The sequence below is a fragment of the Microcaecilia unicolor genome, chromosome 1 (genome assembly GCF_901765095.1).
Source record: "Microcaecilia unicolor chromosome 1, aMicUni1.1, whole genome shotgun sequence".
NCBI classification, from domain to species: domain Eukaryota; kingdom Metazoa; phylum Chordata; class Amphibia; order Gymnophiona; family Siphonopidae; genus Microcaecilia; species Microcaecilia unicolor.
In genome coordinates this window covers 141,622,618-141,634,985 of record NC_044031.1, presented here as the reverse complement: position 1 = coordinate 141,634,985, position 12,368 = coordinate 141,622,618, and the positions used below count along the sequence as shown (strand labels likewise).

Below are 12,368 nucleotides of genomic sequence, written 5' to 3'. Positions count from 1 at the left end.
GAGAGAGAGTGTGTGTGTGTGTGTGTGTGTGTGTGTGACAGATGGAGTGTGTGTGTGTGTGTGTGTGAAAGATGGAGTGTGTGTGTGTGTGTGTGTGTGTGTGAAAGATGGAGTGTGTGTGTGTGAGAGAGAGAGAGAGCGAGAGCGTGTGTGTGTTTCCCTCCCCTCCATCCATGTCCAGCATTATTCCTCTCTCCCATTCATCTATGTGCATCTTCTTCCTCTGTTTTCCCTCCCCTCCATCCATGTGCATCTCCTTCCTGCCTTCCCTCTCCTCCATCCATGTCCAGCATTTCTCCTGCCCTCACCTGCATCCATGGGCAGCAACTGTCCTCTCTCCCCTGCCCTCACCTGCATCCATGTGCAGCAACTGTCCTCTCTCCCCTGCCCTCACCTGCATCCATGTGCAGCAACTGTCCTCTCTCCCCTGCCCTCCCCTCCATCCATCCATCTCTTTCAGTGTGCTGCCCTTGTGTAAACAGGAAATGAGTGCAGGACGCTGAAAGAGAAGGGGAAGGCTGAAGACGAGCCTGCTGTACTCTGCTTCTTTTACAGTCACGACTTCAATCAGGTTAGTAAAATGAGTTTGAAGCGCTGGCTGGCCGGCACTAAGGCGAGGAGGGCTGTTGAGGGAGGTGCGGGGCCATGGAACTCGAAGGAGAGGGGCAGCGTGGAACTCTGAGGGGAGTATCCTTCTCACTTCCCATTGGTCTGCCCTCTGACGTCATCCCCAGGGCGGACCAATGGGAAGTGTGTTACGAACCCAGGCATCCAGACGGAGGTGCAAATTATTATATAGGATATTTAATTCTCTCTTTGTATTTAATAGAAATATAGGGTTTGAAGGAATATTACTGAGTATCGCTATAACTGAAGGAGCAGAAATAGACAATATAATGCTGATCATATTACTTTCATTCCTAAGCACGCTTGCACATCTTGTACCAAAGCAATCTGCTTACCTGAGTCTGATTGATTGCTACATGGTTTCCATGGAGGGGTGACTGGCGATCCTTTTCTTTACTGTGACGACTACTCTGTTTGCTGCGTTGGAGCTGTTGCCTCAGCTTGGCAATCTGCTGGAAAAGGACAAATAAGGCTCTAAAGACAAGTGATTTGAATATTGGTTTGTTAGCAGCAGTAAGTATTTAAGTATTACAAAACTATTAGAAAAGTTTAAACAGTAGAAAAGCAAGCAAAAGAAAAATATATAGTCTAAACTTCATTAAAGTTATACTATTCATATTTATATTGTAGACAGTGCTGAGAGGGAAGGGAAGGCTGGAGCGCCAAGCCTGCTGCTGCTTTCACTAACACCGCCGCCCAAAGGTGAGCGAGCCGGCCCTAGGATAAAAAGGTGCTGGTGCGCCGTACTGGAATAAAAAAAAAAGCACTGATTGTAGAATACTAGAATATACCAGAAAAAGATGATAGTATGACTTGCTTAACTCTACAATAGCCTATAAACAAAATGCTAATAAATGCTGGTAGCTAAATTCTTTGTATCCCTGATTAAAATAAAACTTCTAGAGTAGGAGTCTAAGAAACGCTCCTAGTTCCATGCACAGGACCCAAGTGGCAGACAGTGCTCCAGAATCTCAGAACATAGGCAAGATGATGGTGCAGGAAGGAGAGATTTGGATTTGTTAGGTAATGAAGAAGGTGGAGCCTAGTCCAAAAGAACAAGCTTGACCTTAACCAGAGCAGAACTGAGCTACTGATGCTAACCTTAAAAAAGGAGATAGAGCAACTTTTAAACTAGAACCTGGAGCACATGGTTCAGAGTATGGTATCATGTTAAAACCAATATCCCTTTGTTATCGTTGTTCCCGACGTGAGGTCACGTTTCACCATGACAGCGTCAAGGGAATTTATCTGCAAAATGGAGAGAGAGTCCTTGTCAAGTACCTCCCCGCTCTCCCGAATGGGGTTCCCCGTTTTGCAGATAAATTCCCTTGAAGATACTGATGGGGTATCCCTAGCCCCCAGGCTCACTCAAAACAACAACCATGGTCAATTGGGCCTCGCAACGGCGAAGACATAACTGAGATTGACCTAAAAAATTTACCAACTAACTGAGAGTGCAGCCTGGAACAGAACAAACATGGGCCTAGGGGGGTGGAGTTGGATTCTAAACCCCGAACAGATTCTGAAGCACTGACTGCCCGAACCGACTGTCGCGTCGGGTATCCTGCTGCAGGCAGTAATGAGATGTGAATGTGTGGACAGATGACCACGTCGCAGCTTTGCAAATCTCTTCAATAGTGGCTGACTTCAAGTGGGCTACCGACGCTGCCATGGCTCTAACATTATGAGCCGTGACATGACCCTCAAGAGCCAGCCCAGCCTGGGCGTAAGTGAAGGAAATGCAATCTGCTAGCCAATTGAATATGGTGCGTTTTCCCACAGCCACTCCCCTCCTGTTGGGATCAAAAGAAACAAACAATTGGGCGGACTGTCTGTTGGGCTGTGTCCGCTCCAGATAGAAGGCCAATGCTCTCTTGCAGTCCAATGTGTGCAGCTGATGTTCAGCAGGGCAGGAATGAGGACGGGGAAAGAATGTTGGAAAGACAATTGACTGGTTCAGATGGAACTCCGACACAACCTTTGGCAAGAACTTAGGGTGAGTGCAGAGGACTACTCTGTAATGATGAAATTTGGTGTAAGGGGCCTGAGCTACCAGGGCCTGAAGCTCACTGACTCTACGAGCTGAAGTAACTGCCACCAAGAAAATGACCTTCCAGGTCAAGTACTTCAGATGGCAGGAATTCAGTGGCTCAAAAGGAGGTTTCATCAGCTGGGTGAGAACAACATTGAGATCCCATGACACTGTAGGAGGCTTGACAGGGGGCTTTGACAAAAGCAAACCTCTCATGAAGCGAACAACTAAAGGCTGTCCTGAGATCGGCTTACCTTCCACACGGTAATGGTATGCACTGATTGCACTAAGGTGAACCCTTACAGAGTTGGTCTTGAGATCAGACTCAGACAAGTGCAGAAGGTATTCAAGCAGGGTCTGTGTAGGACAAGAGCGAGGATCTAGGGCCTTGCTGTCACACCAGACGGCAAACCTCCTCCACAGAAAGAAGTAACTCCTCTTAGTGGAATCTTTCCTGGAAGCAAGCAAGATGCGGGAGACACCCTCTGACAGACCCAAAGAGGCAAAGTCTACGCTCTCAACATCCAGGCCGTGAGAGCCAGGGACCGGAGGTTGGGATGCAGAAGCGCCCCTTCGTCCTGTGTGATGAGGGTCGGAAAACACTCCAATCTCCACGGTTCTTCGGAGGACAACTCCAGAAGAAGAGGGAACCAGATCTGACGCGGCCAAAAAGGAGCAATCAGAATCATGGTGCCTCGGTCTTGCTTGAGTTTCAACAAAGTCTTCCCCACCAGAGGTATGGGAGGATAAGCATACAGCAGACCCTCCCCCCAGTCCAGGAGGAAGGCATCCGATGCCAGTCTGCCGTGGACCTGAAGCCTGGAACAGAACTGAGGGACTTTGTGGTTGGCTCGAGATGCGAAGAGATCTACCAAGGGGGTGCCCCACACCTGGAAGATCTGTCGCACTACACGGGAATTGAGCGACCACTCGTGAGGTTGCATAATCCTGCTCAACCTGTCGGCCAGACTGTTGTTTACGCCTGCCAGATATGTGGCTTGGAGCACCATGCCGTGACGGCGAGCCCAGAGCCACATGCTGACGGCTTCCTGACACAGGGGGCGAGATCCGGTGCCCCCATGCTTGTTGATGTAATACATGGCAACCTGGTTGTCTGTCTGAATTTGGATAATTTGGTGGGACAGCCGATCTCTGAAAGCCTTCAGAGCGTTCCAGATCGCTCGTAACTCCAGAAGATTGATCTGCAGATCGCGTTCCTGGAGGGACCAGCTTCCTTGGGTGTGAAGCCCATCGACATGAGCTCCCCCACCCCAGGAGAGACGCATCCGTGGTCAGCACTTTTTGTGGCTGAGGAATTTGGAAGGGACTTCCCAGAGTCAAATTGGACCAAATCGTCCACCAATACAGGGATTTGAGAAAACTCGTGGACAGGTGGATCACGTCTTCTAGATCCCCAGCAGCCTGAAACCACTGGGAAGCTAGGGTCCATTGAGCAGATCTCATGTGAAGGCGGGCCATGGGAGTCACATGAACTGTGGAGGCCATGTGGCCCAGCAATCTCAACATCTGCCGAGCTGTGATCTGCTGGGACGCTCGCACCCGCGAGACGAGGGACAACAAGTTGTTGGCTCTCGTCTCTGGGAGATAGGCGCGAGCCGTCCGAGAATCCAGCAGAGCTCCTATGAATTCGAGTTCCTGCACTGGGAGAAGATGGGACTTTGGATAATTTATCACAAACCCCAGTAGCTCCAGGAGGCGAATAGTCATCTGCATGGACTGCAGGGCTCCTGCCTCGGATGTGTTCTTCACCAGCCAATCGTCGAGATATGGGAACACGTGTACCCCCAGTCTGCGAAGTGCCGCCGCTACTACAGCCAAGCACTTCGTGAACACTCTGGGCGCAGAGGCGAGCCCAAAGGGTAGCACACAGTACTGGAAGTGACGTGTGCCCAGCTGAAATCGCAGATACTGTCTGTGAGCTGGCAGTATCGGGATGTGTGTGTAGGCGTCCTTCAAGTCCAGAGAGCATAGCCAATCGTTTTCCTGAATCATGGGGAGAAGGGTGCCCAGGGAAAGCATCCTGAACTTTTCTTTGACCAGATATTTGTTCAGGGCCCTTAGGTCTAGGATGGGACGCATCCCCCCTGTTTTCTTTTCCACAAGGAAGTACCTGGAATAGAATCCCAGCCCTTCTTGCCCGGATGGCACGGGCTCGACCGCATTGGCGCTGAGAAGGGCGGAGAGTTCCTCTGCAAGTACCTGCTTGTGCTGGAAGCTGTAAGACTGAGCTCCAGGTGGACAATTTGGAGGATTTGAGGCCAAATTGAGGGTGTATCCCTGCCGGACTATTTGGAGAACCCACTGATCGGAGGTTATGAGAGGCCACCTTTGGTGAAAAGCTTTCAACCTCCCTCCGACTGGCAGGTCGCCCGGCACTGACACTTGGATGTCGGCTATGCTCTGCTGGAGCCAGTCAAAAGCTCGTCCCTTGCTTTTGCTGGGGAGCCGAGGGGCCTTGCTGAGTCGCACGCTGCTGACGAGAGCGAGCGCGCTAGGGCTTAGCCTGGGCCGCAGGCTGTCGAGAAGGAGGATTGTACCTACGCTTGCCAGAAGAGTAGGGAACAGTCTTCCTTCCCCCAAAAAATCTTCTACCTGTAGAGGTAGAGGCTGAAGGCTGCCGGCGGGAGAACTTGTCGAATGCGGTGTCCCGCTGGTGGAGCTGCTCTACCACCTGCTCGACTTTCTCTCCAAAAATATTATCCGCACGGCAAGGCGAGTCCGCAATCCGCTGCTGGATTCTATTCTCCAGGTCGGAGGCACGCAGCCATGAGAGTCTGCGCATCACCACACCTTGAGCAGCGGCCATGGACGCAACATCAAAGGTGTCATACACCCCTCTGGCCAGGAATTTTCTGCACGCCTTCAGCTGCCTGACCACCTCCTGAAAAGGCTTGGCTTGCTCAGGGAGGAGCTTGTCCACCAAGCCCGCCAACTGCCGCACATTGTTCCGCATGTGTATGCTCGTGTAGAGCTGGTAGGACTGAATTTTGGCCACGAGCATAGAAGAATGGTAGGCCTTCCTCCCAAAGGAGTCCAAGGTTCTAGAGTCCTTGCCCGGGGGCGCCGAAGCATGCTCCCTAGAACTCTTGGCCTTCTTTAGGGCCAAATCCACAACTCTGGTCATGAGGCAACTGAGTGCGCATCAGCTCTGGGTCCCCATGGATCCGGTACTGGGACTCGATCTTCTTGGGAATGTGGGGATTAGTTAGAGACTTGGTCCAGTTCGCCAGCAATGTCTTCTTGAGGACATGATGCATGGGTACTGTGGACGCTTCCTTAGGTGGAGAAGGATAGTCCAGGAGCTCAAACATTTCAGCCCTGGGCTCGTCCTCCACAACCACCGGGAAGGGGATGGCCGTAGACATCTCCCGGACAAAGGAAGCGAAAGACAGGCTCTCGGGAGGAGACAGCTGCCTTTCAGGAGAGGGAGTGGGATCAGAAGGAAGACCCTCAGACTCCTCGTCAGAGAAATATCTGATGTCTTCTTCCTCTTCCCACGAGGCCTCACCATCGGTGTCAGACACAAGTTCACGGACCTGTGTCTGCAGCCGTGCCCGGCTCGACTCCGTGGAACCACGGCCACGGTGGCAGCATCGAGAGGTAGACTCCCTCGCCCGCACCGGCGAAGCTCCCTCCGCCGACGTAGTCGGGGAGCCTTCCTGGGAGGCTACCGCACTCGGTACCGGACGCCGGAGACCTCACCCCGGGCAATGGGCCAGCCGGCGCCTGGCTCGACGGTACCGGTGGCGCAAGCACCCCCGGTACCGGAGGGGTAGGGTGCAACAGCTCTCCCAGGATCTCTGGGAGAACGGCCCGGAGGCTCTCATGCAGAGCGGCTGTGGAAAAAGACATGGAAGCCGATGCAGGAGTCGATGTCAGAACCTGTTCCGGGCGTGGAGGCTGTTCCGGGCTGTCCAAAGGGGAGCGCACCAACACCTCTTGAACAGAGGGCGAGCGGTCCTCTCGGTGCCGATGCCTACTGGGTGCCGACTCCCTCGGCGACCCAGAGCTCTCGGTGCCGACACGGGAAGGGGACCGGTGACAATGCTTCTTCAACTTCTTGGGACGAAGCATGTCACCGGAGCTTCCCGGCACCGACGAGGAGGACGTATAATCCAGCCGTCTCTTCCTCGGGGCCGAGGCCAAAGGAGGTCGGTCTCGGGGGGGCTGTACCGCAGGAGCCCTCAGGGTAGGGGGAGACCCACCCGAAGGCTCACCGCCACCAGCAGGGGAACGGACAGCCCTCACCTGCACTCCAGACGAAGCACCACCGTCCGACGACATCAGCAGACGAGGAGGTCTCGATACCACCGATGCCAACGCAGCCCTTCGATGTCGCCCCGATGCAGAGGGCCGATGCCTCGATGCACTCGATGCAATCGGGGGCGAGGATGAAGGTCCGGGCGCTGACGACGTCGAAGTAGTCGATACTCCCAGTGCCGATGCCGACGAAAAGCCCGAGAACAAAACGTTCCACTGGGCTAATCTCGCTACCTGAGTCCACTTTTGCAAAAGAGAACACAGACTACAGGCCTACGGGCGGTGCCCAGCCCCCAGACACTGAAGACACGACGCGTGCCTGTCAGTGAGCGAGATTACCCGGGCGCACTGGGTGCACTTCTTGAAGCCGCTGGAAGACTTCGATGTCATGGGCGGAAAAATCGCGCCGGCGAGATCAAAACTCGAAATGGCGAAAATGGCACCACAAAAATAGGGGGAAGAAAACTTCGAACCGAGGCCTAAATAGGGCCTACCCCGACGACGAAAGAAAACTTACCGGGGCAAAACTAGAAGTACGGGAAGGGAGAAAACCATAAAGGTCTCCTTCCGACACCTCTTTTTTTTTTTTAGAAGTCGATAAACGACGCGCGAGGTCAACTTTCGGGGCGCGAACGGCGAAACACGACCGTACCGAGCGCGGACATAAGTACATAAGTAGTGCCATACTGGGAAAGACCAAAGGTCCATCTAGCCCAGCATCCTGTCACCGACAGTGGCCAATCCAGGTCAAGGGCACCTGGCATGCTCCCCAAACGTAAAAACATTCCAGACAAGTTATACCTAAAAATGCGGAATTTTTCCAAGTACATTTAATAGCGGTCTATGGACTTGTCCTTTAGGAATCTATCTAACCCCTTTTTAAACTCCGTCAAGCTAACCGCCCGTACCACGTTCTCCGGCAACGAATTCCAGAGTCTAATTACACGTTGGGTGAAGAAAAAGTTTCTCCGATTCGTTTTAAATTTACCACACTGTAGCTTCAACTCATGCCCTCTAGTCCTAGTATTTTTGGATAGCGTGAACAGTCGCTTCACATCCACCCGATCCATTCCACTCATTATTTTATACACTTCTATCATATCTCCCCTCAGCCGTCTCTTCTCCAAGCTCTTTGCTTCAAGTTTAATCCGATAATCTTTTCCGAGATCCTCTCGTTGTGTTCTTTTGTATTTCTTGAACAAAGCCTCTTTTGCTCTTATTTTTTCAGCTTCTTGTTTGGAGAACCATATAGGCTTCCTTCTCTTGTTTTCGTTTACTTTCCTCACAAAAAGCTCAATCACCATATTTATAGCAGCCTTTAGCTTGGACCACTGTTTTTCCACTTCTCCTATGCCTTCCCACGCCAACAGCTCCTTTTTCAGGTATTCCCCCATTTGATCAAAATCAGTACGTCTGAAATCCAGTACTTTGAGTTTTGTGCGTCCGTACTCTGCCTTCGCCCTTATATCAAACCGTATAGTGTGATGATCACTATTACGTAGGTGGGCACTCACCCGGATATTGTAAACACTACCTCCATTCGTCAGCACTAGATCCAGCATCCACCCTTCCCTCGTGGGTTCCGTCACCATTTGTCTGAGCAAGGCACTTTGGCAGGCATCCACAATCTCCTTACTTCTTTCTGATTCCGCAGACGGGACGTTCCAATCCACGTCAGACAAACTGAAATCTCCTAACAGTAGCACCTCCCCTTTCATACCAATCTTTTGAATATCTTCTATCAGATCCTTGTCTAACTTCTCCATTTGCGCAGCAGGTCTGTAGATAACCCCCGTGTGGATACAGGTTCTGTCTTCTCTTTCCAGGACGATCCATAAAACTTCTTCCTTTCCCCAGGTTCCCCGCATTTCAGTCGCTCTGCTATTGTCTCTCATATACAGAGCCACTCCCCCATCTCTTCGGCCCTCTCTAACCTTCCTAAAAAGATTATAGCCCGGTAAGGTCACATCCCTTTCATGGGAATCATTGTACCACGTCTCCGTAATAGCAACAATATCCACATTTTCTTCCAACATAAGGCTTACAAGTCTTGAACCTATTTACTTAGACTACGAGCATTTGTGCACATAGCTTTCCAAATGCATAGTGAGTTTAGGTGGTTTTCTACATTTACATGACCTTTCCCTGTGCCATCAATCCCTTGTTTCCTTTTGTAAACCCCACCCTCTAGTTTAAATGTCTAGAAACATACTGTCTGAATTTCTCCCCAAGGATCCTTTTTCTCATCACAGAAAGATGTAGCCCATCACTACAGTACTGCCTGTTATTTTTCCACATATTACCCCATTACATAAGTACATAAGTAATGCCACACTGGGAAAAGACCAAGGGTCCATCGAGCCCAGCATCCTGTCCACGACAGCGGCCAATCCAGGCCAAGGGCACCTGGCAAGCTTCCCAAACGTGCAAACGTTCTATACATGTTATTCCTGGAATTGTGGATTTTTCTCAAGTCCATTTAGGAGTGGTTTATGGACTTGTCCTTTGGGAAACCGTCTAACCCCTTTTTAAACTCTGCTAAGCTAACCGCCTTCACCACGTTCTCCGGCAACGAATTCCAGAGTTTAATTATGCGTTGGGTGAAGAAATATTTTCTCCGATTTGTTTTAAATTTATTGCACTGTAGTTTCATCGCATGCCCCCTAGTCCTAGTATTTTTGGAAAGCGTGAACAGACGCTTCACATCCACCTGTTCCACTCCACTCGTTATTTTATATACCTCTATCATGTCTCCCCTCAGCCATCTCTTCTCCAAGCTGAAAAGTCCTAGCCTCCTTAGTCTTTCTTCATAGGGAAGTCGTCCCCATCCCCGCTATCATTTTAGTCACCCTTCGCTGCATCTTTTCCAATTCTACTATATCTTTCTTGAGATGCGGCGACCAGAATTGAACACAACATTCAAGGTGCGGTCGCACCATGGAGCGATACAACGGCATTATAACATCCCCACACCTGTTTTCCATGCCTTTCCTAATAATACCCAACATTCTATTCACTTTCCTAGCAGCAGCAGCACACTGAGCAGAAGGTTTCAGTGTATTATCGACGACGACACCCAGATCCCTTTCTTGGTCCGTAACTCCTAACGTGGAACCTTGCATGACGTAGCTATAATTCGGGTTCTTTTTTCCCCACATGCATCACCTTGCACTTGCTCACATTAAACGTCATCTGCCATTTAGCCGCTCAGTCTCCCAGTCTTGTAAGGTCCTTCTGTAATTTTTCACAATCCTGTCGCGAGTTAACGACTTTGAATAACTTTGTGTCATCAGCAAATTTAATTACCTCGCTAGTTACTCCTATGTACCTAAAACCTTCTTCTTTACACCAAGACTCAAGCTACTTATTGAATTCCTCTGTTTTGCATAGTCTTTCCTCTCCCCTCCCTCACATAGGAATTACTTCAGAAAAAGCCATAGTCCAAACCAAAGATTTCAGTCCCTCCCCAAGCTTCTAGAACGCTCTCTGTGCGGTAAACTTGTTATTGTTGGCCAGGTCATTTGTCCTCAGGTGAATTACAACATCAGGTTTGAAACCTCGCTCTCTTCTCAGATCACTTTCAATATTTGGTCTGTACATCTTGTAGCTGAAGATCCTGGAAGATATTTCACTAGGTTGTAACCCCTGAACTGTATTTCTAAGTTAATGCCTCTGATAATGGAGTCTCCAAGCAGTAAGAATTTTCTGCTTTTCACCATTCTTTCATTATCTAGGGGATGTTTCTCGGGTTGTGCTGCTTTCATTGCCTCTGGTTCCACCACAGTACTTCTTTTTTCAGCATCAAAATGATGCAACGCTGCAAAAGAATGACAGCGGCAAAGCTTGGGAGGGCAAGTGTTTCTGTGTCACAGATCTTAATCTACCAGAGCCTACGGTGACCCACCTATTCCTCTGTTTTATTCTCTGAGGCAGAGGTGGTGGTAAATTAGCTGGGAAATGAGTAATCCTGGATGCTTCTTTAATTATAGCTAATTCCTTCTTGAGTTTGTTGATCTCATCTTTGACTGATGCTATTGATCTCATCTTTGACTGATCAGTGATGCTGTCACGAGTAAGAGAAGCAGGATGTCATCCGCATAGGATAACCGTTCATAAGTACCAGATGTATTGAGGCAAGGAATGACAAAGAGAATGAACAGGATAGGTGATAGCGGAGATACCTGTGGGACCCTACAGTTAGGAGACCAGAAGTTGGAAAGTTGGTTGTTTTGCTTGACAATTTATCAGCAGCTTTTGACCTTGTCAAGCACTACCTCCTCCTTTGTTGCCTGATAATTACTGGATTGAGAAGTGTGGTTTATGAATGTAATAAAAATTAATAAAACCAAAGATCTTTTTAGGTGCTGCACTCTTCCGATGCCTCCAAAACTCATGACTTACCCTGTGGAGTTTCCCAGGGTTCTTTACTATCCCCCATTCCTTTCAATTTACTTTTAAGTTCACTAGCATTATTAACTCAACAATTAGGTATAGCAGCTCATTTCCTTGCTGATGATATTCAGGTAATTAGTTTTGTTGATGCAACTGATCCTGACCTTTCTACTCTAAATAATTGACTGGATAAAATTGTTTCATGGTTAGATGATCACAATTTGAGATTAAATCTCCTCAAAATTGAATCCCCCTAAAAGCAATGGCCATTTGGATAATGGACCATCTATTAAGTCCTGTCTGCCCTCAATTATCTGGATATACATTACCACTTGTTTCCTCTAGAAAATATTTTAGGGGTTACCTTAGACTCCCGGTTATCATTTGAATTTCACATTGCTTCAATGTCTCATAGCTGATTCAGAGCCTTACACTTTGATCTGTTAGACCCAATGTAGAAAAAGCTTCCATGCATAAACTTGTACATGCTCTAGTGTTGAGTAGGCTCCATTATGCTAACTCTCTACTTAACAGCCTACCAAATTACACTATTAAAAGTCTCCAATCTATCGAGACTTAGCTATTAGAATCATTACAGGTGCAAACAGTACAACAGGGTTGCAACAGGGTTACACCCCTTTTTCAGAAGGCACACTGGCTCCCATGCATGTTTCAAATGAAATATGAACTTTACTCATAGCTCATAAACATTTTATTTTAAACACAGGACAACGTCAATATCTGGCCAACTTACTCATTCCTTATTGTCCATCATGATCACTGAAGCCTCAAAACCAGAATCACTTAGCTATCCCAACCTTTTCTCAAAGAAGGTTAGATTGCACCCAAAACACAGCTTTTTTTTTTTTTATTTAAGATCCCATTCTTGTTTTAGGGAATTCAATACCATCTCACCTTCAACTACAACCAAATCTGCAGAAATTTTAATAAATGATAGAAATATTTTTACCTACAAAACTTTTCCAGGATTACATGTTAAATAGTCTAAACCTTAACCATCAAACTTGTGCACCCC

At 48.8% G+C, this 12,368-nt stretch overlaps 1 protein-coding gene across 4 annotated transcripts in view; it reads right to left on the bottom strand.

Moving 5' to 3' along the window:
- GLCCI1 (glucocorticoid induced 1) overlaps positions 1-12,368 on the bottom strand; it is a 183,147-nt gene that overhangs the window by 102,936 nt on the left and 67,843 nt on the right. For 2 of the 4 annotated variants that reach the window (XM_030200993.1, XM_030201012.1), the window contains exon 4: positions 963-1,076. In XM_030200993.1, coding sequence (XP_030056853.1) covers positions 963-1,076 — 114 coding nt within the window. Of the gene's footprint in view, positions 1-962; positions 1,080-12,368 lie in introns of all 4 variants that reach the window. The other 2 variants (XM_030200984.1, XM_030201003.1) reach the window with 1 other exon arrangement.